General features: G+C 38.2%; 2 protein-coding genes across 4 annotated transcripts; both read left to right on the forward strand.

Annotated features, from left to right (window-relative positions):
* Positions 1 to 9,200: 9,200 nt before the first annotated feature.
* Positions 9,201 to 16,297, forward strand: LOC115729002 (probable ADP-ribosylation factor GTPase-activating protein AGD13). 3 transcript variants are annotated; one of them, XM_048285119.1, is made up of 10 exons: positions 9,201 to 9,410; positions 9,971 to 10,045; positions 11,861 to 11,992; positions 12,249 to 12,330; positions 13,028 to 13,103; positions 13,769 to 13,932; positions 14,148 to 14,286; positions 14,582 to 14,698; positions 14,981 to 15,076; positions 15,725 to 16,297. In XM_048285119.1, exons 2-10 carry the CDS (start codon positions 10,006 to 10,008, stop codon positions 16,004 to 16,006), a joined length of 1,128 nt encoding a protein of 375 aa, XP_048141076.1. In that variant the 5' UTR covers positions 9,201 to 9,410; positions 9,971 to 10,005; the 3' UTR covers positions 16,007 to 16,297. The 3 variants fall into 3 exon arrangements, with proteins under 3 accessions (XP_048141076.1, XP_048141077.1, XP_048141078.1); XM_048285120.1 differs by having other exon boundaries at positions 11,902 to 11,992; XM_048285121.1 differs by lacking the exon at positions 11,861 to 11,992 and having other exon boundaries at positions 9,201 to 9,409; positions 9,969 to 10,045.
* A 3,832-nt stretch (positions 16,298 to 20,129) lies between these two features.
* Positions 20,130 to 24,805, forward strand: LOC115729160 (pentatricopeptide repeat-containing protein At5g64320, mitochondrial). The gene is made up of 6 exons (XM_048284777.1): positions 20,130 to 20,168; positions 20,271 to 20,358; positions 20,446 to 20,505; positions 20,598 to 22,729; positions 23,856 to 23,931; positions 24,291 to 24,805. Exons 1-5 carry the CDS (start codon positions 20,130 to 20,132, stop codon positions 23,865 to 23,867), a joined length of 2,331 nt encoding a protein of 776 aa, XP_048140734.1. The 3' UTR covers positions 23,868 to 23,931; positions 24,291 to 24,805.
* The last annotated feature ends 339 nt before the right edge of the window (positions 24,806 to 25,144 follow it).

The following is a 25,144-nucleotide window of genomic DNA, read 5'->3' on the forward strand; positions in this document are numbered from 1 at the left end:
ACAGCCCAAAGGTATTAGGCAGGTAGGTAGCTTCTTATGCGTAAAAAATGGGCCTTAGTCTAAACATCATTAAATCTGAGGCTGTAATGTGTTACCCTAACCAAGACAATAGGCTATATTAGTCTAGAAGCTAAATGCGTCGAGATTATATCATACTTTATCTTAAAAATGAAGTTCCTGCCCATGCTTCTCGCGGGTTTGATCTTCCTTGTTTTTTTAAAAATTTTTTTGAATTACTTAGAACTCATTGTAGCACCTCGAATTTTGTGGGAAATTTTCCAAAAAAGTCCTAAACTTATTGTAATTGTGCCAATTCAGTCATAGACATTTTGCATTTGTGCCAATTCAGTCTTTTGGTTAATTTTGGCCGAAAGTCGTTGACATGGCGTGACGTGATCGATCGTTAATAATATTTTAGTACTTGCCAAGTGAAAAAGATCCAAAGCTTGACTAAATATAGGATCCAAGCTCGGGTGCACAAAACCCACACAATCCAGTAGGTCTGTTCAATACTACACTACCCTTATTAAGCAAATAAAACAGCAAACAGCTCAGGCGAGAGTCGCGGTTATGATTCTGTGAAAGAGGGCCGAGGGCGTGCAAGAGGAGGGGAAAAGAAGAGGCTCCGCGTGAATCAATATTACGTTTAGGTTCAGGTTTAAGAAATCTAAAATAAAAATAGAAATTATTCGATCCGGTTCCGAACAGTCCAATCGGTCCGGTTCCCCCTTCGAACGGAGAACTGGACCCGCCCCGGACACCGGTTCCAATTTTAAGGAACCCTTGGAACCGGACCCAACCGGCCGGTTCGGTCTTGACGGTTCCCAATCCGATCGATCCGTTTTGCTCATCCCTAAATTTATGATGTCAATCGATGTGTCTGAAGTAATTTCTCTTCACTCTGATGGCATGGTTTGACCTATTGCTGCGTGCTTTCAACTATTTTGTGACTTTAAAAAATCCAGCATTATACATGACTTCCCCTGTTTGAATAAGCCATATAAAAACATGGCTTCATCATTTTTTAAAGAAATTAAATTCATGCATCATTACATAACTATCATCATGTCAATCGTTGACTTGATTTTCACCGAAGGAAATATCATGAGATTTTATCAGGACCGTTCTTTTCAAGTCGATTCTCGAAACCCGCGATCTTGACACTTTTTGAAAGATAAGTTCACGTTGTCAAAATAATAATAATCACGATGACGATAATGATAAGGGAAAATTTTAAATAAGTGCTTCAAATATTTTCATTTTTTTCAAATAAGGATATGAAGTGAATTTTATTTTAAATAAGAGCATAAAGTGCTTAAACCAATTCAAAGAAGAGCCTAACCGAATGGCATTTTCATCATTCACATTTTCTTTTATTTTTTCTCCTTTTTCTTTTCTTTTCTTTTCTTTTTTCCATTTTTCCTCTTCCCTTCCCTCCCATCCCCATATCACAATCTCCCTCATGGAGAAATTCAGCTCGGCCCCGGCCAATGCTGGCTTCGGCCAATCTCAACTCCATTCTGGGTAAGTTACCCCGCAGGCTGCAGCGTTTGCAAATGAGGGGGGAGCTGGAACCTTCAGCGCGGATCCTCCAGAAGCCCACCCATCGATCACCAATTCTTTCATCCTCCTAGAGAGAACCTCAATTTAGGGCGCGTGCCGCCTGGTGACAACGGCATTAGCTTGGGAGGAGATGGAGGAATGGGACTGGGGGCCTTGAGGGATCATCCGCCTGTTGATCTACTTATTCAATACCATCGCCTGAATTGCAAAGTATGCCAAGTAAAGGGAGGAGAGAGCCTAAGCATGCCAATTCGGTCCATATCTTTTTTTTTTTGAGAAAATGAGGAAAAAAAAAAAAAAAAAAAACGATTTAAGTAAAAAATAAAGTACAGAGGGCCTTTATTTGAAACATGATCCACTTTAAGCTCTTGTTTAAGAAAATAAGAGCACTTCAAATCCTTATTTGAATAATAATAATAATAATAATAATAATAATAATAATAATAGGAAATGGTTAGTTTCTTAACGCTTTTGGCTTTCGGGAAAAACTCCCACTCGAGAAATTGGGGGTAAGATTATTTTCCATCATATTTAGGTTTCTTGACTTGTAAACCTGATGAAGATAGAAATTTGATTGTATATTTCTTTTATGGCCACAAAATAAATATCATTCGTGCAAATCCTTAACCAAGCTGACATTACGATCCTTGAAAAAACCTCTCAGATTGGTCAAAGAGTGCCATTCTCAAGCGAATCCAACTCCTCGAATGCAATGTCTTTGGGTGAGTTAAATGTTTCTAATCTCACACCAATGGATGAGATAAAAGCCCTTCGTTAAGATGTGCGAGGAAGTCCTTTTTGACCGGACAACCTATTCAGCATTAATGGTACGCCTCTGTACCAAGTCCATCAAGAAGATGACATTTCAGTGAGGCATGTACACATCATGTATGAATGACTACCCATGGTAAGCCCTAATTAGTGTTGTTTTGTGTAATTACTTTATTGATGCAAATAGCAGTCTTCTTCGCATAATGAAATGTGTGAGGCATATTATACATCATGTGTGATTGACCAGTCATGGTAAGCCCTAATTAGTGATGTTTTGTGTAATTACTTGATTGGTGCGAATTTCAATTTTTTTGAATAATGAAATATGAGTTGAATTATTAACCGAAATTTCGATCCCATTCTCAAGTAGTGTTCTTGATGAAGACATTGTTCTTTTTTAACGACTGTGTTTTCATTGATGAATTTGCATTGATGATTTTCAATTTTGTTTTCGAATGATATGTGTCAAAAGGGCCTTGATTTATATCAACCCTTTACAGCCTTCATATAGATCAAATCTTTCCACAATCAACATTACGAAAGAGGGCTTTTGCTTATGACCGTTTGTTAAACTATGACTGAATGCCTCCTCAAAAATCTGTCTAAAAAGTTCGATTTAGTAGATACAGTAGGGACAGCAAAAAGTGTTAAATGGACAACGAAAGGTAAACCAATCCCAAGCACCCTTCCTATAAACACCTTGAGAGTGAGAATGCTTCCAATATATAACTTAGCATCGGGGACGAGGGTTTTCTTGTGTTGGCTATACGAACTAAAATGAAGAGAGACATTTCATTTCTCTATCCTAAACACTACAAGTGAACATTGTTAACCCATTTGAGCCTAAATGAAATAGCAAAGAAAAAGTTTCAAAATAGCCATGTCAAGAACCACCCCACACTAGGGTAAAAATGGAGATTCGGGGTGGAAATAATATGGTGGAAAAGGTGAGTAAAATAATCCTTGCCTTCGCTTGCATCAATCTTCTTGTGGATGTTCTTCATGTGAACTCAAGCGGAATCTCAAAGCATCTTCAAGTGGTGAAGAGCATTCGATTCTCTCTACCTACACATTGATTATCCCTTGAATAGCCAAACTTAGGCCTATGATTTCATTTCTGAACCCAGTCGGTGATCATCTCCCTTCACTGGGCCAAAGTAAGTGATTTAACCATGACAATGGTTAAAAGAAAAATGGCGAGAGTCCAACGTAATTAAATGTATGAAAATGAATGAGTCAAGGAGTCTGATAAAGTTGAATCCAAAAGTGTGAAAGAAAAAAAATAAAAATCAAGGGGCATGAAAAAGTAAATTGCCACGAGCCTGTTGAATCTTTTCATTTCTTTACCCAATAGCCCAAGCATCCATTACGTTCCTTGCAAAGTCTCTTGAGATCAGGATGTCAAGGCTCGACTGCGAGTTCCTACACTGAAAACTTTGCTCGAGGAAGTCGGGGCAGGATTATTTTCCATCATGTTCAGGTTTCTGACTTGTAAAGCCGATGAAGATAGAGATTTGATTGTATATTTCTTTCATGGCCATAAAATGGATATCCTTCGTGCAAACCCTTAACCAAGCCGACATTATAGCCCTTAGAACGACCTTTTAGATTGGTCAAAGTGTGCTATTCTCAAGCGAATCCAACTCCTCGAATGCAATGTCTTGAGTGAGTTCAGTGTTTCCAATCTCACATCGATGGATGAGAAAAAAGCCCTTTCATGAGATGTGCGAGGAAGTCCTAAGTGCATCGAGAAGATGACTTTTTAGTGAGGCATATATACATCATGTATGAATGGCTAGCCATGGTAAGCCCTAATTAGTGTTGTTTCGTGCAATCAATTTATTGATGCAAATTGCAGTTATTTCGCATAACGAAATGTGTGAGGCATGTATATACATCATGTGTGATTGGCTAGCCACGGTAAGTCGTAATTGGTGATGTTTTTGTGTAATTACTTGATTCATGCGAATTGCAGTTTTTTTCGAATGATGAAATGTGAGTTGAATTATTAACGGAAATTTTGATCCCATGCTCAGGTAGTGTTCTCGATGAAGACATTGTTCTTTTTTAACGACTGTGTTTGCATTGATCTAACTATGATTCTTCACTTATTTCATGAAAAATTCAAGATTTGAAAAATATTTTTTACAAAATAATTTGTTACATCTCTTAGAAAATTTAGTTATCGAAAGTATTTTCATTATCGATAACAATTTATGTCTAACTATATATTTTGGAAAGTGATAAAAATATTTTGCATTCATTCATTTTTACAAGCGATCCAAACAATTATTTTTCAAAAAATATTTTTCAAACCTCGAGCATTTTGTGAAACAAACATGCCCTAAAAACCTCAGTGACAACTTACAAAAATTACGTCTTAAACCGAGATTAAACCGCTCCACCATCAATCGCTTCCAGTTGCCGTAACTCACAAGGACATGATATCAACTCCTGACCTGCCTGACCTTCCCTCTCCAAATAGGAAGTTTACCTCAAGTCCAGCAAAAAAAATTGCATTCACACTTAGTGACATCAAATGACCTTGAGGACTCATAATTGGTAAGAAAGACCATTTCATCACTTGGGCAACAATTAGGGTAACGAAAGGGCACTAGTTAGACGATTAGTGTAATCAAGTCCTCGACCCTAGATCTCTAGTTGTGTATGAAGTGGGGTATCCTTCCATACCTCACGTGGCTCCTAGCCGATTCCAAATGGCTAGTGGCCACTCCTATTCAGGTTGGATTTCATGGATAGATTCATTCAAATTGATATTTTTAACGTCATGCGAGGTAAGGATTTTGGCGAACCCGAGCCATTTGGAGACCATCGAATTGCTTTTGGCATTACCTCTAAACCTGTCAAGTCCCCAACAAGTTCTCTTAGGAGGGTCGCAGCCCTTGAATTCTCCCCATCTTACCTCGTGCAACGTTGGGAAACTACAACCGGAATAAATCTTTCTATGAAGTCCAAACTTAATAAGGAGTCGCCACTAGCTTATTATGGCTGGCGAGGAGCCATGTGAGAAACTGGAGGACATCTCACTTCTTACGCAACTAGAGAATTGAGGATTGAGAACTTGATTACACTAATTATCTAGCTAGTGTCTTTTTGGTACCTAAACTTGATTGATATATCAACCATGGTGTCCATGCGGTCTTTTCATTAAAATTATGAATCCTAAAGCTCTTGCCCTCTAAATGTACATGCAATGCACTTTTATTTATTGTGGTTGTAAAGTGTAGCCTAATCATTCAACTAAGAAAATGAATCACAACACAAAAGCATAATAGCAATCACGACAAATCCATCAAGGATAGTAATGAAAAGTTAAAGTGTAAAATACAGTAAAGTAACCCCACACGAGTCGAGAAAAAAATAGAGCATGGCATTGCTATCAAGCTCCAGAACAGAACAATAACCCCATAAGCCAAATTCAAATTGAATCCAATTTCTTACCTAAAAGATCAGTCTATCTAAACCTAAGTTATGATCAAAAGCGTTCATTAAAATCCCTAAAGTTAATTTATGATAGATAAATAAAACTAAGCTAAATGTAGCAATAAAATAAAAAACATTTGTATTAAGACGTGCTTCTAACCTCTTTTCTTAAATATTAATTTTTGTTTCTATTTTTTCAATTAACTTTTTTTTTTTAACTTTTTTTTTCAAGAAAGGAGACTTGGGTCGAGCCCTTGAGCCCGGTCCGAATGCCATGTTAAAAAAATATCATTGGTCGGGGGACCAAATGCACGCTTTTTAAAAATTTATTAAGAAAGAACACACCACAGGTCCTAACGTTTATGTACATTGTACAATAATGTTCCAAACCTTTCCATTAATTTAATCAAGTTCTAAACCCTTTATTAGGTCGAGTCCTCAATCCTTATTAAAATATGTAATTAAGTTCTAAAATTATGTTGAAAAGTGCACATCAAGGATGCCTTTTGGTCGATATTTGAGTGTCATGAATGCAATTTTAAAGAATGCCTATGAAAAGAATTTGATTGCACTTTTTGAAAAGATTTACAACTTGATTGAAACAATTCAAAGATCAAGAAGTTGATTGCATTCTATAAACGACCTTTGGGAATTCAAATGAATCTCTCCCAAATTAGCTTATAGATTTAGAACGTGGAGTCCAACATATGTGGAAGGAAAAATAGTAGGTACATAGCGACAATTCGAAACTAATATTTAATAAGCATAATTGAATTAGCATATGTGCTTTTCTTGTCACCCGTTAGTGCAGAGTGGACGCATAATCTGGTCTTGTCGCTTATAATTCTTCGTTGAAAATTCATGTTTTTGAGCGCTATGCCAAATCATTTTCACAAGACTAATTTATCCAAGTGATCTTAGCAAATCAATGACATGATTGATTGAATATGAACTGACAAGCATGCCTTGGCCCTTGTGGGTTATATTCGATCAAGAGTTACTAGAATCAACGCGTGCTACGCACCAGTGCATTTCATAAACGAGAGTGCGTTTATTCCACGAAAGAATGATTTAAAATATATTTTCCTACAAATAATCGCTTGTATCGCTTGAAATAATTAATTAATAAAATATATTTTTTTATTGATGAAAATATTATTCTTTTTTTAAGCAATTTAAGTGATCATTTTTACGATAACGTTTTGTAAACCAATTAGTTTCTGTAAAACAAATGAAGCTGACGTTTTTTTGTTTTAGTGAAAGTGTTTTTCGGACTTTCACTTGTTCGGTTCCCCAAAAATGACTTAGTAAAAAAAAAAAAAGCAGTTCATAAAATTAGGAAAGTGAATTCCTAAAACTAAGAGATGAAAACAGTTTCCCCAATTGCTCATCAAGAAATTTTTTAATAGTTTATGCTTTTATTTTATTTTTATTTTATAATTTTACTTTTTTTATACTTCAAATTTTTAAATTTTAATTTTTCTTCTTCCTCCACTGGTCGTTGGGCCTCGGCGACTTGTTACGGACATGGGCCGGCGAGTTTTGCCTGATGCCAACAAGCTCGAGCTCACTCGAGGCCGCCGCGGCTAGTCGCAATGGAGGGAGAAAGAAGAAGTAAAAGAAAGCAAACATAAAAATAATTTATTCGATTTTTTTTTAGCACGAGATAAAGTCATGAGATTAAAATCATTTTTCCAATGAGATCCAAACACGAGAATACGTCTTTGGTCACGTATCATCAAATATAGGAAAAATATTTTCTTTTTTTCATGAAGTTTTTCTCAAACTAAACGCACTCTGAATATGAGTAGGCTTTCGTTTGCTTGGTCGTGCCATAGTTTGGACATATAAGATGATGTGAAGTTTTCTGTTTTCCGAAGGGTTTTATAATTTTAGCCTTTGGAGAAGTTTTTTTTGATGATAGAATAAATTAAAATGGAGAATGAAAAGGAGATATTTCCTTTTTAAGAGATAGCATAGATACTGCAAGGGTATTTTGGGAAATTCAAAAGTGATACGAAAAGGGGGCTTTGGGTTAAATGTATAGTCGAATATACTCCGTTTCACTATTAATTTCATAAATAGACAAAGCCTTAAGAAAATGCTACTAATTTCATATGCCATTGTGCATTTATGTGAGAACCGGCATAATTTTCTACATCTAGAAAAAAGACTTAATTCGAACATTCTCTTTCCAAAATTCCCAAATCAGTCTTAAAATTCTCAAATCAAGCGTGTTACAATCACCACAAATTTAGGCCCAAAAAAAAAAAAATCACTACAAAAAAAAAAAAAATTTTATCGAGAAAGTTTTGCTGTCACGTCACGCAGAAAGGAATTGAGAGAGATCGAAGTGAATTACATTTGTTATAATGCGAGAAAAAATATAGAAACCTACATATTGCACCTTCTCTCTATCTTTTTTTTTTTTTCCTTCTTTCTCGAAATGTTAAGAATTTAATTGGTCAAATCGAAATGTTAATGCATCGATCAGCTAATGACAAAATATTAGGAACCTAATTCACTAAACCGAAAACTCAAGCACTACAACCGATCAAAGATCAAGTTGTGGAAGATCGATTCCGAATCGAAAGTTGGTCCGGACACCAACCCCGACAGCTTAAAAAAAAAATGTCGATTCTGCCCCTGTCCCCGTCTCCCCAGGTAGCTCGGTCAAACGATAAATTATTCTCGCAAAGAAGGCCAACGATGCATCTTGGAAAAACTGCTGGTTTTGGTCAGCGACTTTGCCGAGTGGGGAGGTGGAATCTGTCCTTGTCAGCAATGTCAACATTCATATGTGCCTCGTGGATCTCAATTGCTTTGTCGGGTTGGGGAATGGGATGAAAGTCCCGAGCATATAATATTCTGAGCTCATGATTTATTACCGATCTTATCGATTAGAACTAGACGAAGCGTCCAAACATAAAGTTATTCGCATTCAACGACGCGCAGAATTTAACCTGAGATTGTCGCACGTCCGATTTAAAAGGCGGATATGTCGGGTTGGGGAATGCAACGAAAAGTGTCAAGTACATGCTGAAAGAAGGTACCTTTATAATGTATTAAATAATATTTCGAGCTCGTGAATCATTCTGTCGATTAGAACCGAACGAAGCGTCCAAATATAGAGTTATTTTGCATTTGATCACTTGAAAAATTTAACCTAAGATGTGTCGCGCATCCGATTTAAAAAGATATGTCGGGTTGGGGAACGGAATGAAAAATGTCGAGTACATACTTAAAGAATGTGCCTTTACGATATATTATACCATATTTCGAGCTCACGAAATATTTTATCGATCTCAAAATTTTAAAACTTAATGAAGTGTTCGGATATACAGTTATTTGCATTTGATGACACGAAGAATCTAACTCGAGGTATGTCACGCGTGTGATTTAAAAGGTCGATAAAAAAATTTCAATTCCGCTGGCTTTGTTTCTCTCACCTCCATCGTTCAAAATCATCCTGCGTTGTCCTCTCGTCTCTCTCCACAATCCTCGTGTCTGTTCAGAATCCGGTCGATTTCCTTGTACATAATCCGATTCTTCTTCTTCTTCTTCTTCTTCGTCGTCTTCTACTTTTGAGGATTCGGAGCTTTGAAGATTTTACATTCGTTTCCGATTCGCAGGTGAGTCGCTGTCCTCCGTTTGGATCTTTCACTTCCAGGGGACGACGTTCGAGCATTTTGTCTGCTCCTTCGCTTCGTCCTAGATTGAATGATTTTGTCGATTTTAAGATGCCAATCAGTGTTTTCTGAAACAATTTTTCTTCGTTCTATTCGCATGGTTTGACCAATTGCTGCATGCTTTCTGATCGGCGCATGTCCCATCCCCAGCTTTCTTCGCTCCCTGTGAAAGATGGGCTTTATGAAAGAACATAATTTGCTGACCATTTCTTGATATCTGGTCATTTCGAATGCTTGTTGCCAACCTATATTATCAGGATAATCAATCATTACTTTCCGGGATTTCGTCCGCTGATTTTTCATTTTCCACTTCCTTGGTTTGGATTTTGGGCTTGTCAGTTGATTTGGCAGTTTGTAGTATTCTTATAGTTGGGTACCAGCATGCTCAACTATGTGAGATTTTTCCAGTTACTGCCTTTTGCGTGCTGTTCAAATGTGAACTGAAAGTTGTGCTAAACCGCGCCATTGTGTCATTGTTTTCTTGCAACATGTGGTGGGGATAGAATTTGTTGGATGGTTGCCGGTCCCTCTTCGAAGAATGAGTAACCGTGCTTATGAACTTGGCAGACCTGCCTCAGGTACTCACAGTACATTACAGCGTCTCTCTTTGATATGGCTTCTAGCTTGATTTCTAGATGAGCGTACTACTGAACATGATCAGAGATTGTGGATATCTTATGTGTTCGTGATTTTGTCATAGGATTTATCATCTACTGTATGGGGAAGATGTTCAAGGATACTCCAAATTGCTCATGGATAATATAATGATATCATGTTCGGATCATGATATGGCGATGAGTTAAAAACAGATATTTTGGCTATTTAGATAGATTTAGAAATACATTGGATTCACAGACTTACTGAAGTTGGTTTTGTTTGCTGCACATTAAAATCCTACGGTGGTTGAAGAGCCTATGTTGGAACTGCTTCTGCTATGGATAAAATTCATTCATGTTCTAAAGGCCTTAGCTGGTCCAGTTTGGGAAACTCATCTACAGGTTCTCCTGTTATGGTTATGGAGAATAGTCTAGCACAGAGCCTTCAGGGTAGAGCAGAACATCATAGATGCACATTATTTAGTGGCAACAGATGGCCTAATTAAGTGTGTGTGATACTCGGTCTGGTCCTAATCAATAAAGAATCTGTACTTTTTTCCTCTTCATTTTCTTTTTAATTGGGTAGGATTACCTTCCTTCATTATCAGTTTCCTCCTGCAAATAGGCTTCTTTCCAAAGAGTGTCCTTCATTAACTTTTTTGAGCAGTAACTTTGTTCAATAACCAATTCTCGAATGTAATTGAATTGTCAATTATGCACTTGCAGCATATTTATTTTCTTGTGAGATTGACAATTCGAAGGGTAACTCTTTGTCATTGTTTGGAAGGGAATGGCAAAATAAGACAGTTGAGTCAGTGTTCTGAGCAAAATTGATGGTCACCTTATGGAACAAGCATTTGTCAGTGATTAGATAAAGATGGAAGAATTTCTGGGATCAATTGCTTGTCATGGTGGGAGAAGTTGGAAGAACGTAACTTTGGCTTCGGTTGGCAATTCTATGCAACCAAGCCTTTGAAAAATCAGATCCCTGAATTGCTAAAAAAAAAAAAAAAGCACCACAATACCAACTGAACTGTTGGAATAGTATGCATCATTAGATTCTGAGCCAAGTCCAAGATGAGGAGTTCGAGTTCTTTTGCAGAGTACTGATAAAGCCTCATCTTTCCAATTTGACATCTGAGTGGGTGTGAATCTTATATCGACATGGTGTAATTGGGAGCAGTCTTTATTTAATCCATACCAGGAATTAAGCATGTTCTTAGGAAAAACATGGGGAACTTATATACACAATATTCTGTGTCTTTTGCTTTTCATTGGGGGACAACCATGGGAGGTTGTGGTGGGTGGTGGCAGGGTCTGATTCCTGTATTAGCTAATTCGAATAATAAAGAGAGTTTTAGCAAGTTACACTTTTCTGTGCACAAAGAAAAGCATAGTTTCTACTTACCTAGTGCTTTTGGAATAAAAAAGATCAAGACAACTTTTTTAGCATGGGCTAAATTGGGTTATGGTATGGTCAGGGGTGGGGGAGATATGGGGGCAAGGCAGGGAAGTTCCTTTTGAGTAAGAGAGAGCTTGTTTGACCATCTTTTGAAGTTTGGTTAGTAATGACAGGGAGGAAAGGAAAAGCTTTTGGTGAAAAGAAATTTTCCATCGTTGCAGTGGGAACTAGATGGTTTGAAAGTTTATGCTTTTGGTGCTAGGAAAACATTTTGATGTACAGAAACTCCTCGTGTAGATTTCTTTCATGCAGTATATTCTTTTCTTGGGATCCTTTTTGTAATTGGCTGGCTCCTCTGGGTGTCCTTTGCTGATTTTTACTTTTGTTTATCGAAGAAACTCATTGTTGCCATTACCGTTCATGCCCCTTTTCCAAGCACTTTCTCCGTCTTCATTTTCTGAGCTTGGGAATGAAGGGATTAGAGGACCCATTGATAATTCGGTCCATGAGGGATGATACCCTAGAAGGTCGAACTTACTGTCCTTATGCAAAGATTTCTAAAGTCACTTTACATGTTATTTATATGGTCATAATCTTACTCTTCTCCTTGCTATTTCCGTACTCCAATTATTGAGGAGAAACAAAATCAAACTAGAATGGCAGCTTTTACGCAATTGCCATGATATTCTCTTTACTATATCCCTTTTGTTTGGAAGCTGGTAGCTTTTGATATCACATGGTGACCTGGAAAATTTATTAGATGATGTTTTTTCCCTCATTCAGGCAAGAGAATAATAAAGGATCTATTAAATCAGAGTGATAACCGCTCTTGTGCCGATTGCGGTGCTCCTGATCCTAAATGGGCGTAAGTTTCCAGACTTCATCTTTTCTTTGCATATGTTTTAATATATTTTGATTTGACCTAGTCCTAGTAATAAACCTTGATAAGCCTTCTAATTAGATTAGCTTAGTGCACATATTATAGATGAATCTGTAGTTGTGACAATCATCTACTTGTTCTTTGAAAGTCATCTTTTCCGACTGCCTATTGTTAATTCAGTTGCTAAATTACTTTCAGAAGTTGAAGCTAATGTTGTAATTGCATTTGAATGTCATTTTTACTTTGAAACTAGGTGATGAGCATATTTGTAGATCTGGAGAGACAAATAACGTGACGTACAGATTTCCCACTAAGAGAATGTGCCTTATGAGTACGTTGCATAGTTCAATAATGCGAACATTGTAAATCAGTCTCTGGAGGCCACGGTGGTTTGGTTTTGTGGGCCAAATATATTGCTTAAGCATAACATTATCATAAAAAAGGAGATGGAATTGGGAGTTCTACTTAATCAGTGTACATTCAAATTGAAATCAGATTTGCTTTCTGTGGGCTAGATCACTTCAACGGTGCTTCATTGTGCTAGTCAGAGGAGGTAAGTTGACAACCAGAGAGGAGAATAGTATGGGATCATTGCCTCATGACATGTTAGAAACTTTCAATGCTATGTGCCACAGGATTTTGTCATAGCACTGTTAAGAAAACTTTGACTCTGAATTTGCAGGTCATCAAATATTGGAGTTTTCATATGTTTAAAATGTTGTGGAGTGCACAGAAGTTTGGGAACTCACATCTCGAAGGTATATATAGTCCTTGTTATGTGCTCTATAATGGTGCATAACCAGTTTTACATGTTTTAACATCTTATATTGCCGCATCTTCGGCTTTTATGTGAAGTGAGTGACAGCTAACAGAATGCAAAATTCAAATGATGAAGCCTGAGATGCATGTAATTATTTCTATACTGTCAGAGGTCTTGTAATTTTGTCCAATCAAGGGAAGATTAGGAAAGTTCCTTGTATTTAATATCAGTCCCCTCTGAAATCGCTTAGATGCTATTAGGAAATTTTTTCATTCACACAAATGGAATCACCAAACTTTTTGAAATCATACAACAGATGCAGGTGTGCATTTATTGGCTAATTACATTGCTGAAAGTTGTCTGATTTTTGCTTGTTGGCTTCACTTGTGCTAGGTTTGGATTCTTGTCTTCAAATATTAATAGAAGACTGCCTTGTTAGTTGCTTTGCAATTAGCCTTTAGGCAATGTTTTTTACAAGTAATCACACAGAAACTTTTGCAAAATCTAAGTGTTGTTATTTTATAAGGTTATAGCATAAATTTATATTTTTGTAACCATGGTTTTTTTTTTTGAAAATTTATGTTTCCCTTCACTTGGTGTCATTTTACAGGAGCAGAAAGTTTCTAGACGCAATTATCCACCGCTTTATTCATTTTGTTTCAGGTTTTGTCTGTGACACTGGATGATTGGTCTGATGATGAGATTGATGCCATGATTGAAGTCGGAGGGAATTCTTCTGCAAATTCAATTTATGAGGCATTTATTCCTGAAGGAGTTAAAAAACCTGGACCAGATGCTAGTCATGAGGAACGAACGAGATTTATCAGGTTATAACATGCTCAAAGCTCAAGTCTGTCACACTCTTTGTATGTAATTGACCTATTATATTCGTTAAGACCATCTGTGTATCAAAACTTTTTCCAATAGTACACACTCTTTCACTTCTCATCGCAAGAAGTGTTTCTTGCATGCTACTTGGACGTTGAAGCTGGTTAGGACTACTTTTGACTTTTTCTAAGATTACTTGTATGGTTTTACATAGATCCAAGTATGAGCTTCAAGAATTTTTGAAGCCTAGCTTACGAATTGCTTCAAGGCCATCCGAAAGGGGCACTCTTCAATCAAGTTTTTCTCGGAAGATTATGGATAGCTTCAGAAGTTCAAATTCATCAAAGAAATCTGTAAGTGATTCAGCTTTATTACCCGTCTTTCTATTGGGTTTTTTGAACTCCAGCATCTATAATATGCAGGGAGACCATACTTAAGATTCTACTTTTGGTTACTCTGATCTATTTTACGCATTTGTCAATGTGTGGCTCAACTAAACTTCCGTACATAGCGCCACTTTTCTTGATTACTGGTTTGTTTTATTGATTTGCTAAATCATTTGTAAGCAAATGGTTCTTTTATTGGTATTTGGTGCCTCATATGGTAATGGCTGTTGGTTATTGCTCTGATGCGAACTCTTTTTTACAGGAAGGCATGGTAGAGTTTATTGGTTTATTGAAGGTGAAAGTAATAAACGGGACAAATTTAGCCATCAGAGATATGCTATCTAGTGATCCTTATGTTGTCCTGAATCTGGGGCCGCAGGTTAGTTCCTGTCTCTGTTTTGACTTATGACACAATAGTTCATGCCTTGAATATCCTTATCCTGTTTGAATGAATTACTGCAATAGATCATATTTGAATTATCTCTTTAAATGATGGTTCAAGCAAGTGCCAAATCTTTCATCAATTGTGGTGGGGGCAGATATGTTTTACTGCTTGTTTTGGTACTTGTGTGTGCGCTTCTTTGTGTAGTCCTGTTCTTCTTTTGAGGTAAGGTTTCCTTAAGGCATGAGGTTATTAACAAACTGTGAATTCTGTTTTCAGACAGCTCAAACTAATGTAGTGAAGAGCAACTTGAATCCAGTTTGGAATCAGGAACTCATGCTCTCCGTTCCTCAGGATTTTGGGCCTCTAAAGTTGGTAAATTTCTGTCAACCTTATTCCCTTTTGGTAATAGATCAACCATGAAGCAAATTCTCGAGAAGAGGAGTCTAGTTGGTTATCCCAATACCTTCAGAATATTACAATTTGCTTCCATTATAAAGCTGAGTCGTTGTAACTTCTCAGGTCTATCACTTTCTTTGGTTTGTCATCTTCATGTCATTTTAATTTGATGTCTGAATGGCATTTACTGATGATATGGCTAGATTGAATTCTTTCAGAATTATCCTTCTATTTGGTTCTGCTGTTTGTCATGACAGTCACATCTCTCGTGGGTTTTAATATGATCCCTGCAGTATAAGCTTTATGTTAAGGGAATGCATTCTACTTACCTTGTTTCTCTACTGATACAATTTTGTATATCTCTGGATCACTGAGGGCTAAATCCTATTTTTGAACACAATACATGTTGCTATAAATCTCTTGAAAGTGTAACTCTGGATACATCTTGGACAATGATTTTGCATGAATCACACAAATTACTTTAATTTATGTGTGTGTGTGTGTGTGTGTTTTTTTTTTTGCAAATCATGTTCTAGTATTTGTCCACAAGCATTTTCACTAGAATTACCATAGAAAATTTTCATCCACTGTGCCATACTGAGGATTATCTTTGTACTTCTGCAGCGGGTATTTGATCATGACACGTTTTCAGCTGATGACATCATGGGCGAGGCAGAGGTGGATCTCCAACCTATGATAACATCTGCAATGGCGTTTGGAGATGCTGGGATGTTCGGAGACATGCAGATTGGAAAGTGGCTCAAATCTCATGACAATGCCCTCATAACGGACAGCACGGTCAACATAGTTGATGGGAAAGTGAAGCAGGAGGTCTCGCTTAAGCTTCAGAATGTCGAATCTGGAGAGATAGAGCTAGAATTAGAATGGATGCCCCTTGACCAATAGGTATACTTGAATGATTATTTTAACCTCATTATTCGAAATAAAACTTTAACAGCACTTATTCATTTTGTATCGAGTGGTTGGTTCTACGTGCTTGCCTTAATATTTATTTTGCTTAATTCCTTCATTTAAATTCCGAAGACCACCTTCGTTATTTGATTTTGGCTTTTCCTGTTCAGCTTTTAGGTTGGTCAATTGGGGGGATGCCTGACTAATTTTCTTTTGTAACAGAAGTTTGGATTGAGAAGATTCTAAGTAAGAAAGTTTAAGGTTCGTAGGCCAGTCTTCCAATTATACATCTGTCTTCGTGATTTAACATATGAACTATGCGGTCTCTTCCCAATTCCTTGCACCTTTGAACTTAAGTTGAAGCATCTTAGTTTTAATCTCCGCTTACTCTAGTATTGCACAGTCTCAAGCTAATAAGATGTGAAGCTGGTAATATGAGCACAAAAATGGTCTATAGTGAATGCATTCAACAGGATTGAGAGGTGTTCGCGAAAATCGACCATTCCCTGCAAGGGAGGTCGAGATTGGTGAGCAGAAGGAAATCGAAATTTGTCGGAGATGTTCTGAGATTTGTTCTCTGTTATTTCTGGATATCAAACAAGCCATCTCGGGCAGCATCAAATGACATGGTTGGTGTCTCGGGGTTTCGATAGACCGAACGGCATCATTTGAAAACAGACGCAACCAACTCACAAATCACCCGAACCTCAGGCAAGATCCTAAAAATGAGCTTGCCAAGAGGGACAAGTTTTAAACCAAAAAAAAAAAAAAAAAGGGGGGGAAAGAGAGACAATTTGGGTTCTTCAGGCCGACGGTTTTCAAATCTTTCGAGCGCAAGAGAGAGCCAACCATTTCAAAACGAAAGCGTTCATGCCAAATTAAAACCACAAGTTGCCGCCAACCATTTCGAGCCCTCTCCTTTCTAATAACGAAAAAGATCCTCTGCGTTGCTTAAGAGTTAGAAATGCTCGTCTTTGGCTGAGGGCACGAGTTCGAATCACCGCTCTACAATCCCAGAGCACGGACTTTGTGCCTCTGGCTAATTACCTTATTATGCCTAGGGAATACGGAGCTTATTAGGCATAGATCAATCGAGTGCTCAAAGAGTCACGTACGCTTCGGTTATCCGCGAAGAAAGTATACGCAGAAAAAAGTATCATGGTAAGCTATTGGTCCGTCGATTTTAATTTCTTGTTAATTCAGGTACTACCGATAATCTCAATTATCTACTAGCAGTGCACACTGCTAATGTCATTAGATGTTAAGATGCACATACGTAAAGTCTATCCTCATCATATGAATCTCGATTCCATTGATTGAGTACTTTGCATAAGTTTCGATAACCCGACATGGTAAGTGGAAAAACCAGCATGAAGATCATATGCAAAAGTGACTACCGCTGGTCCTTTCAGTGAAATACTTTGCTAGATTGCTGAGTTGGACTCCGGAATGCTTGCATGGACCAAGTGAGAATGAGCTATGTTAACGGACAATTATTCAATCTATTTAGTCCTCAACCTTTTAAATTTATAAATTTAGTCCTACAATTTTTCGCCTTTTGCCAATTCATTCCTATTGATCGGAATAGCTGACGTGGACGCCAGCCGTCTTACGTGGCACCACTGACGCCGACGTGGACAATTTTTAATCATATTTTAGTATTTTTTTCGAATAATTTTAATTTTTTTCCTTTTTTTTCTTTTTCTGTTTCACTCAGCTGGGATGAATCTATTGCAGCTCAAGGGAAAATTGTAACAAAAGTCCTAAACGTTTTGGCCAATATTAATCAAATCCTAAGCGTTTGAAAATGTGCATTCATATCAATTCCTAAACATATGATTACGGTACCATTGAGTTGTTTCGATGACCGCCCAACCAATTTTGCTAATATGACATGTCAAAAATTCAATGTGGCATTTTTCAAATTCTTTTAGATTATGTGGCATTGAAAAAACGTGTGCAATCAATATTTTGAATGTTTTGAATTTGGGGTAACAAGTCGGGATAAATTCACCTATAATGCCATAACTTTCGAATAGAGTTCACTTGAGGGCCATAGTTTTTTTTTTTTTTCGCTCACTTGAGTGCCACATCGAATTAAAATAGTTCAATTGAGTGCCATTTCTAGCAAATCATTCTACGAGAATTTTTTAATTATTTTTCATTTTTGATGTGACTTTTCATTATTTTTTTTTATCTTTTTATTTTCTTTTCCTTGCCGATGAGGGTCACCGGCGACCCTCTCGGACCATGAAACCCTCACATAGGGGTTCAAGGCCTTCGCGGCCCCGCCGACCACCGGTGAGGCGACCTTTGTCTAGATTTGGCGAGGGCCTTCGTGCCCTCGCCTCGTGATCGGCGGGCCGCGAAGCCTTTGTCGTTGCCTCGTCAGCCGCTTATGAGGGGGCCCTTGCCCAACTGTCGAGGGTTTTGTGGATGGCATGGGTCGTTGGTGACCCTGGCTGGCCAAGGGAAAAAATAGCAAAAAAAAAGGCTAAAAATTAAAATATTAAAATAATACCCAAAATTATTAAAATTTTTAAAAAATTGTTTCAATGGTGCCACATAAGATTTTCTGATTAATTTTTCAAATTTGTAGTATTCAAGTGAGCGAAAAAAAAAAGTGAATAAAAAAAAAGTTATAATACTCAAGTGAACACCGTACGAAAGTTATGACACATGACATGCATTAATCACTAACTTGGCTTTGCAACGGTTGATCAACCATTTTTTTCTAATGTGACATGCCAGAGATCCAATGTTGCATCTTTTTTTTTTTTAAATCGGAATCGGCCCATGAGGGGCCGGGCCAATTTGGTTCGGAACCATCGGTCCCGGGCAACGGGCAGGTTCTGGTTCTTTCACGGGCCGATTTCGGGCCTAAACAGGCCCGTGGCCATGTCTAGGGTGGCCCAATATGGTCCACATCAACTTTCTCTCTCTCTCTTCTTGACCAAAAAAAAAAAAAAAAGGACTTTCTCTCTCTCTTCCCCCTCAAAACAAAGCCACCACGGCTGCTTCAGCAGCTTCAAGCTCGATGGTTCCTTCATGGCCATTGAGATCTCCACCACAATGTCGACCTCGACAGCTATAGAAAGGGGTTGTCGCCTCCGGACGTGGTGGTGCCAGATCTGATTGAGCTCGATGCCGCGTAAGATCTGGTCTCCACATTTGCAGGCACGAGATCGATCAAAGAGAGAGAGAGAGGGTGGCCGGGCAACAAGAACAACTTATAAAATAGGATTGAGCAAGACAGCACTATCGAATTAGTCGGTTTTGATTTGGTTTTCACTAATGTCGATTCGATTCTCGATTCTATAAAATTGGCACCGGTGATTTTCGATTCGGTTCTCAATTTCAGGAAAACCGGATCATCCGAATCGAATCGATTACATTTTTATTTAATTTTTTTACTTTTTAAAGTTAAATCTTACAATCCACAATTATTATTTTTTATTTTTTAAATATAAACTTAATTTTAATTAATATTTTAAAGTTAAAATTCGGCTCATCTTTATTAATAATCTTCTGATTTCGTCGGATTGTCCGAAAATCATTTCGAATTTTCCCGATTTCTTACCGGGACCAGATCGGATTGAAAATCAACCATTCCCACCGTGGAGAGTGAGCTGTAATGGCCGTTGAAAGATTGGAAGTTACTTGCCACACTGCAGTTAATGTCTCACTAATCGCACCAAGGGGCCGCGCCGACTCTAGCCTTGCGCTCTCTTCCTCCCCGCACGATTCTCGTCACCGTCACGGCCTCCGCCGCCCAAGACGGTCGCAACCCACGACCACCACCATCTCAGGGAGTGACGCCCTCTTCGCCTCCTTGTCCAGACAACGCGGCCGATTCATCGACCCTCTTCAAGTCGTCGTCGTCGTCGTCGTCGTCCCGCCAATGACGACACCGGCGGTCGAGTTTCATTGTCGACGCGTCTTCTCCTCTCGAAAGGACGCCACGTTCGTCGTCTCATCGTGATGGGACCAGTATCGGATTCTCGTCTGAGTGTCGTTGGCCTAGAAGCATCGCCTCTCTTATCGGTCTCTTTTCTCCGTGAGTGAACTCTCTAATCTTTCGGATTTTGCAAATCTTCTGTTTAATCAGCTGACAAAAATGCCGAGAAATCGCCTATACTATTTCTGGGATGTTGAGGTTCAGAAGCGTCTCAACTGTTGCCTCTGGAAAATTTCGTTTCTTATTTGGCCCAAGCTTTATTTGTGTTTATCCTCGTAATTGCTTCGATTCATCTGCAAGGTTTTCATGGGTTTTGTGGGTGACTTAACTGCAGTTTTGATGGCTACGGACTCTGATAACAAACGTGTTGAAGTCATTTTATGCAGATGTAAATTCTATTACAATAGGTGTGACGGTCTGGTATCCACACTTTTTAGTGATTACTCATTTTTTGCTCGTTTGATTATCCTTTCAGATGATAAATGGGCCGGCGGAGGGGCAGCATCCTGTAGTAACAACTTGTACGACAGCTTGAGTGGATATTTGTGAGGAAAAAAGTATGAGCCACAGGCATTTGGTCTAATTGAGTCCATATTGTCGGTTCTGATAGCCAAAAGTAATGTTAAGGAGTTATAGACTCACTCCATCCGGGGGGAAAACTTCTTTGGTCTCTGTTTGAGCCTGCTTGTTGTTCGCTTTGTACAGCGGAATCGGAGAAAATAAATTCAGTTGGGACTCTTCCGAGCACACATGATTCACATTCAGAGAAGGAGACGGAGTGGGAGAAGTTACTTAAACCTTTTGATTTGGAAGAACTACGAAAGTCACTTACGGGGATTTCACCCTATCAGCTTTGCAAATTGCTTGTGCTTCCGATTGATGTGTCGATGTCGATGGAGTTATTTGAGCGGGCAGGTGCCCAGAAGAATTATTCCCACACATATGATGTATACTGTATCTTGATTGATAAGTTGGGTGCGGCAAAAGAGTTTAAGATTATTGATAGACTTTTGTTGCAAATGAAAGAAGAACAGATTACTTTTAGGGAGTCCCTTTTTCTAATGATTATGAAGCACTATGGAAGAGCTAGTTTGCCTGGACAAGCTACAAGGTTGCTCTTGGATATGAGAAGTATTTATTCTTGTGAACCAACGTTTAGGTCGTATAATGTTGTTTTGGACATACTAGTAGCTGAGAACTGTCCAAATGTTGCACCCAATGTTTACTATGAGATGTTGAGTAAAGGAGTTTCTCCTACTGTTTATACTTTTTTTGTGGTGATGAGGGCCCTTTGCATTATTAATGAGGTGGATTCGGCATTATCTCTATTGAGGGACATGACAAGACATGGCTGTGTGCCTAATTCGGCAGTGTACCAGATTCTTATTCATGCACTTTCCAAGAGGGAAAGAGTTGATGATGCATTGAAATTACTGGATGAGATGTTCCTTATGGGTTGCAGACCTGATGTTCAGACCTTCAATGACATTTTAGGCAGTTTGTGTAAGTTCAACCGGATTCATGAGGCAGCTAAACTGTTTGACCGCATGCTTCTTCGAGGGTTTGCCCCTGATGGTTTCACTTATGGGGCTCTGATTCATGCTCTATGCAAGGTGGGAAAAGTTGATGAAGCGAGGGCTTTATGGGACAAAATACCCAGTTCAGATGTTGTGCTTTTTAATACTATGTTGAGTGGATATGTGATGAACGGACGATTTGATGAAGCGAAGTCTCTGTTCTGTTGCCTTTTGGATAGTCCCCACAAGCCTGATGTCTTCTCATACAACATACTAATCTATGGACTTTGTAAGAAGGGGCATTTGCACTCTGCACGGGATTTGATAAATGGGATGGAAGATAATGGTTGCGAGCCAAATGTGGTTACATACACAATTTTGATTGATGCAGTCTGCAAACTAGGTTACCTAAATGAAGCTAATTGTCTTCTGACTGAGATGACAGGGAAGGGAATCAATCTGAATGTAGTGGGATACAATTGTCTCATATGCGCTCTTTGTAAGGAAAGAAGAATTGCTGAAGCCCTGAAAATGTACAACGAAATGACAGACAAAGGATGTAAGCCTGACATATATACATTCAATTCTTTAATAGATGGACTGACCAAGGATGATAAGGTGGAACAGGCCTGGGGATTGTACCATGACATGTTACTAGCAGGAGTGGCTGCTAATACGGTTACCTATAATATATTGACGCATGCCTTCTTAAAGAGAAATGAGATTCAAGAAGCTCTTAAACTTGTAAATGAAATGATATTTAGAGGGTGCCCTCTTGATAATATCACTTATAATGGCCTGATTAAGGCACTCTGTCAGGCTGGTGCTATTGATAGAGCATTAGGATTATTTGAAGAAATGACCAGAAAAGGACTTCATCCCAATAACATCTCTTGCAATATTTTGATTAATGGCCTTGGTCGAACTGGAAGAGTACAAGAAGCACTTGAGTTTTTAAGGGATATGATTCACCAAGGCTTGACACCTGACATTGTAACATATAACAGCCTACTGAATGGCCTATGCAGGGCAGGCCGCATGCATGAGGCTTTAAATCTGTTTGACAGAATAAAACTTGAAGGAATTTGCCCAGATGTTATTACATATAACACTTTGATCAGTTGGCAATGCAAGGAGGGGTTGTTTGAGGCTGCATGTTTATTCCTACAAGGTGGAATAGAGAGTGGATTTTTGCCCAATCATTATACGTGGCAAATTTTAGTCAACAATTGTATAAGCCAGGTATGCCTGTAAAGCTTAATTGCAGTATATACAGGAAGTGTGCATTTCAGATTTGGGATTCTGGTGATGTTATGTCTCTTCGTCTCCCATTAGAAATGAATTGAATGATTGATGCGATGACTTCTCGGTGATGAATCTAGTGGAAGTATGCAACTTATCGGATGTTTTGTTTTCCAACCAGCAGTATATAAACTACTAGGTGCCCTGTTTTCTCAGGATAGGATTGGCCATTTAACATCGCATTGTCAGGATCTTTCATAGGAAAGCGGACCTCTGTTCCAGCTACGACTTTCTAGATCATTCAGTTAGTTCTCTCTGATACTCTGTTCTAACTGCTGATGTATGCTATATTGCTCATTCTCATTGTCAGAATCTTCCCCGCTTCTCCCTTTTCAAGCATATTCTTTTACTAACAATTAGGTGTCTAGGGCTCTTCAAGGACCGGATTCATTTGGTGTAAAGTTCAAATGTGTAGGGGAAATAACTTCAGATTGAGATCTTGATGGATAGTGAAGTTTGGCCTAAGTTCAATCAATTGAGCTCTGTAGGACGATAGACTGAAATCTGTTTGAGCAGCACACCATGTCTAGACGACAAAATGGTCTCATTAAAAAGTATCTAGAGCAGCCAAGTTCATGAGATATATGGGAGGACACATCTGGTCTATTATTTACTTTTGAATAGCTAATAGTAATTGTGACATTAAGCAGCAATTAAAATTGAATTGGAGGAGTCTTTCAGACCAAAATGTTTGGAAGCCTTCTCCCCTTCTTGCCTTTTTTTCTACCATTTTGTTACTTTTGAAACCTGTTTACAGTCTTACACTATATGAATTGCAGCAATTAAAATTGAATTGGAGGAGTCTTTCAGACCAAAATGTTTGGAAGCCTTCTGCTGCTCGTGCCATGGTTACTAAACCATTTCATGTTAACTTTATGCAGAAACCTAGCTGTTACAGATCTTACACTATATGACCAAAATTAAATTGTTGGCTCTAATTCTATGTTTCTTGAATTTGATAACTTCTTGTCCTCTTTAAATGAATTTCATCTTCATACTTTTGATCACGGCTTTAAGCCCTGTATTTGTCGATGCTTGACCGACTTGTGTAATCCCTGTTTTGCAGATTGATTATTAAGCAATTCCTAAAATTTGGACAAATATTGGAATTCTGATCATGAGGGCTATAGAAAATTCACCAGGTTAGTCCACGCTCAATGTTTTAAAAGCCTATATCTTCACTTTTGAACATGTTTCTGGACTTTTAGCTGACCCATCATGTAGATACGAGGGCTAATAATCTGAAGGCTTTCTACTGGCATATATACTTTTTCTCACTTCCATTGTGTCATTTCATGCCATTAAGAAGATGCAGCCAATGAATAGCACTTTTTGACTTTGGCAGTGAAGATGTGTATAATATGACCTTTTTCATGTAGGTCATTCTGTGAGATTGAAGAATCCTTGAACTGCTTCAGTTTTTTTTCCTTGGAAGTAGCACTTTTCTATGAAGTGTTTCTTGAAGAACTCTGAATAGTTCAGAGGTTTCAAATTCATACAGGAATAGGTAATAGTCTTTGGGCACCAAATGCAAAAGGTGCTAGATTATGTAGTCACTCTTGAATCAGATGATCGAGTGCATTGGTGAAGAGGCATCAGCAAATTAGTCATTGAAAATTTTTCAAGGTATCTCTACTGCACAAACATGTTGGTATGGTCCATACGCAGTTCTTTCATTTTTCGCATTGTCTACCTCAGGCAAGGATTTCTTATTCTCAGTATCTGATGTGCTGCTTCCCCTTGAGTTGTTAATTCTTTAGTCACTGCTACTAGTAGTTACGTTGAAAAATTACTTGTGGAGCCGATGGAGCACGGAACTAAGAATGCCTAGGTGCATGCCCTACTTGTGGAGCCATTGGTACACTGAACAAAGGAGGCCTAGGTGCATATCCTCCCTGCCTTTTCCTTTTTTCAGTTATAGAAAACCTTGTGAGGAGGATTGTTTGATAAACTTGCATTGTCGAGTAGTTAAGTGAAAACTAGCTCCAACTCTTACCGAAGTGAATTTAGCATCTATGATGTGATTGGTTTCTTTTTTCCCCCCATCCTTCCTGAAAAGGCATATTTCCTTTTGGTGTATCTGTTACAAATCATTCTGTTTCCTCTGAATTTCACTTACATTTTTAACTTGATACAGAAACACATTCGTTACCTTGTTTATTAAAGAAACTATTTAAGGTATATGTCCTCATAGAATGGACAAATTGTTTTTCGCTTGGTATCTTTACGTGATTCAGAAACATTGATGCTACTGATTTCAGGAAAATGGCCCTTTGTCATCATCAATCTCAGCAAGCATTCCGAGCTTTTGTACAATATGTGCTACCTCAAAATGCAAATTGGTGTCTATCAGGC

The sequence above is a fragment of the Rhodamnia argentea genome, chromosome 9 (assembly GCF_020921035.1).
Source record: "Rhodamnia argentea isolate NSW1041297 chromosome 9, ASM2092103v1, whole genome shotgun sequence".
In the NCBI taxonomy this organism is placed as follows: Eukaryota; Viridiplantae; Streptophyta; class Magnoliopsida; order Myrtales; family Myrtaceae; genus Rhodamnia; species Rhodamnia argentea.

Excerpts from the sequence above, each read along its gene's own strand:
- LOC115729002 (XM_048285119.1), top strand. The coding sequence starts at position 10,006 with ATGAGTAACCGTGCTTATGAACTTGGCAGACCTGCCTCAG. Across the intron at positions 13,104-13,768 it reads TGGGAACTCACATCTCGAAG|GTTTTGTCTGTGACACTGGA; the intron begins GTATATATAGTC and ends ATTTTGTTTCAG. Across the intron at positions 15,077-15,724 it reads ATTTTGGGCCTCTAAAGTTG|CGGGTATTTGATCATGACAC; the intron begins GTAAATTTCTGT and ends GTACTTCTGCAG.
- LOC115729160 (XM_048284777.1), top strand. The coding sequence starts at position 20,130 with ATGCCGAGAAATCGCCTATACTATTTCTGGGATGTTGAG. Across the intron at positions 20,169-20,270 it reads ACTATTTCTGGGATGTTGAG|GTTTTCATGGGTTTTGTGGG; the intron begins GTTCAGAAGCGT and ends TTCATCTGCAAG. Across the intron at positions 20,359-20,445 it reads TGAAGTCATTTTATGCAGAT|ATGATAAATGGGCCGGCGGA; the intron begins GTAAATTCTATT and ends TTATCCTTTCAG.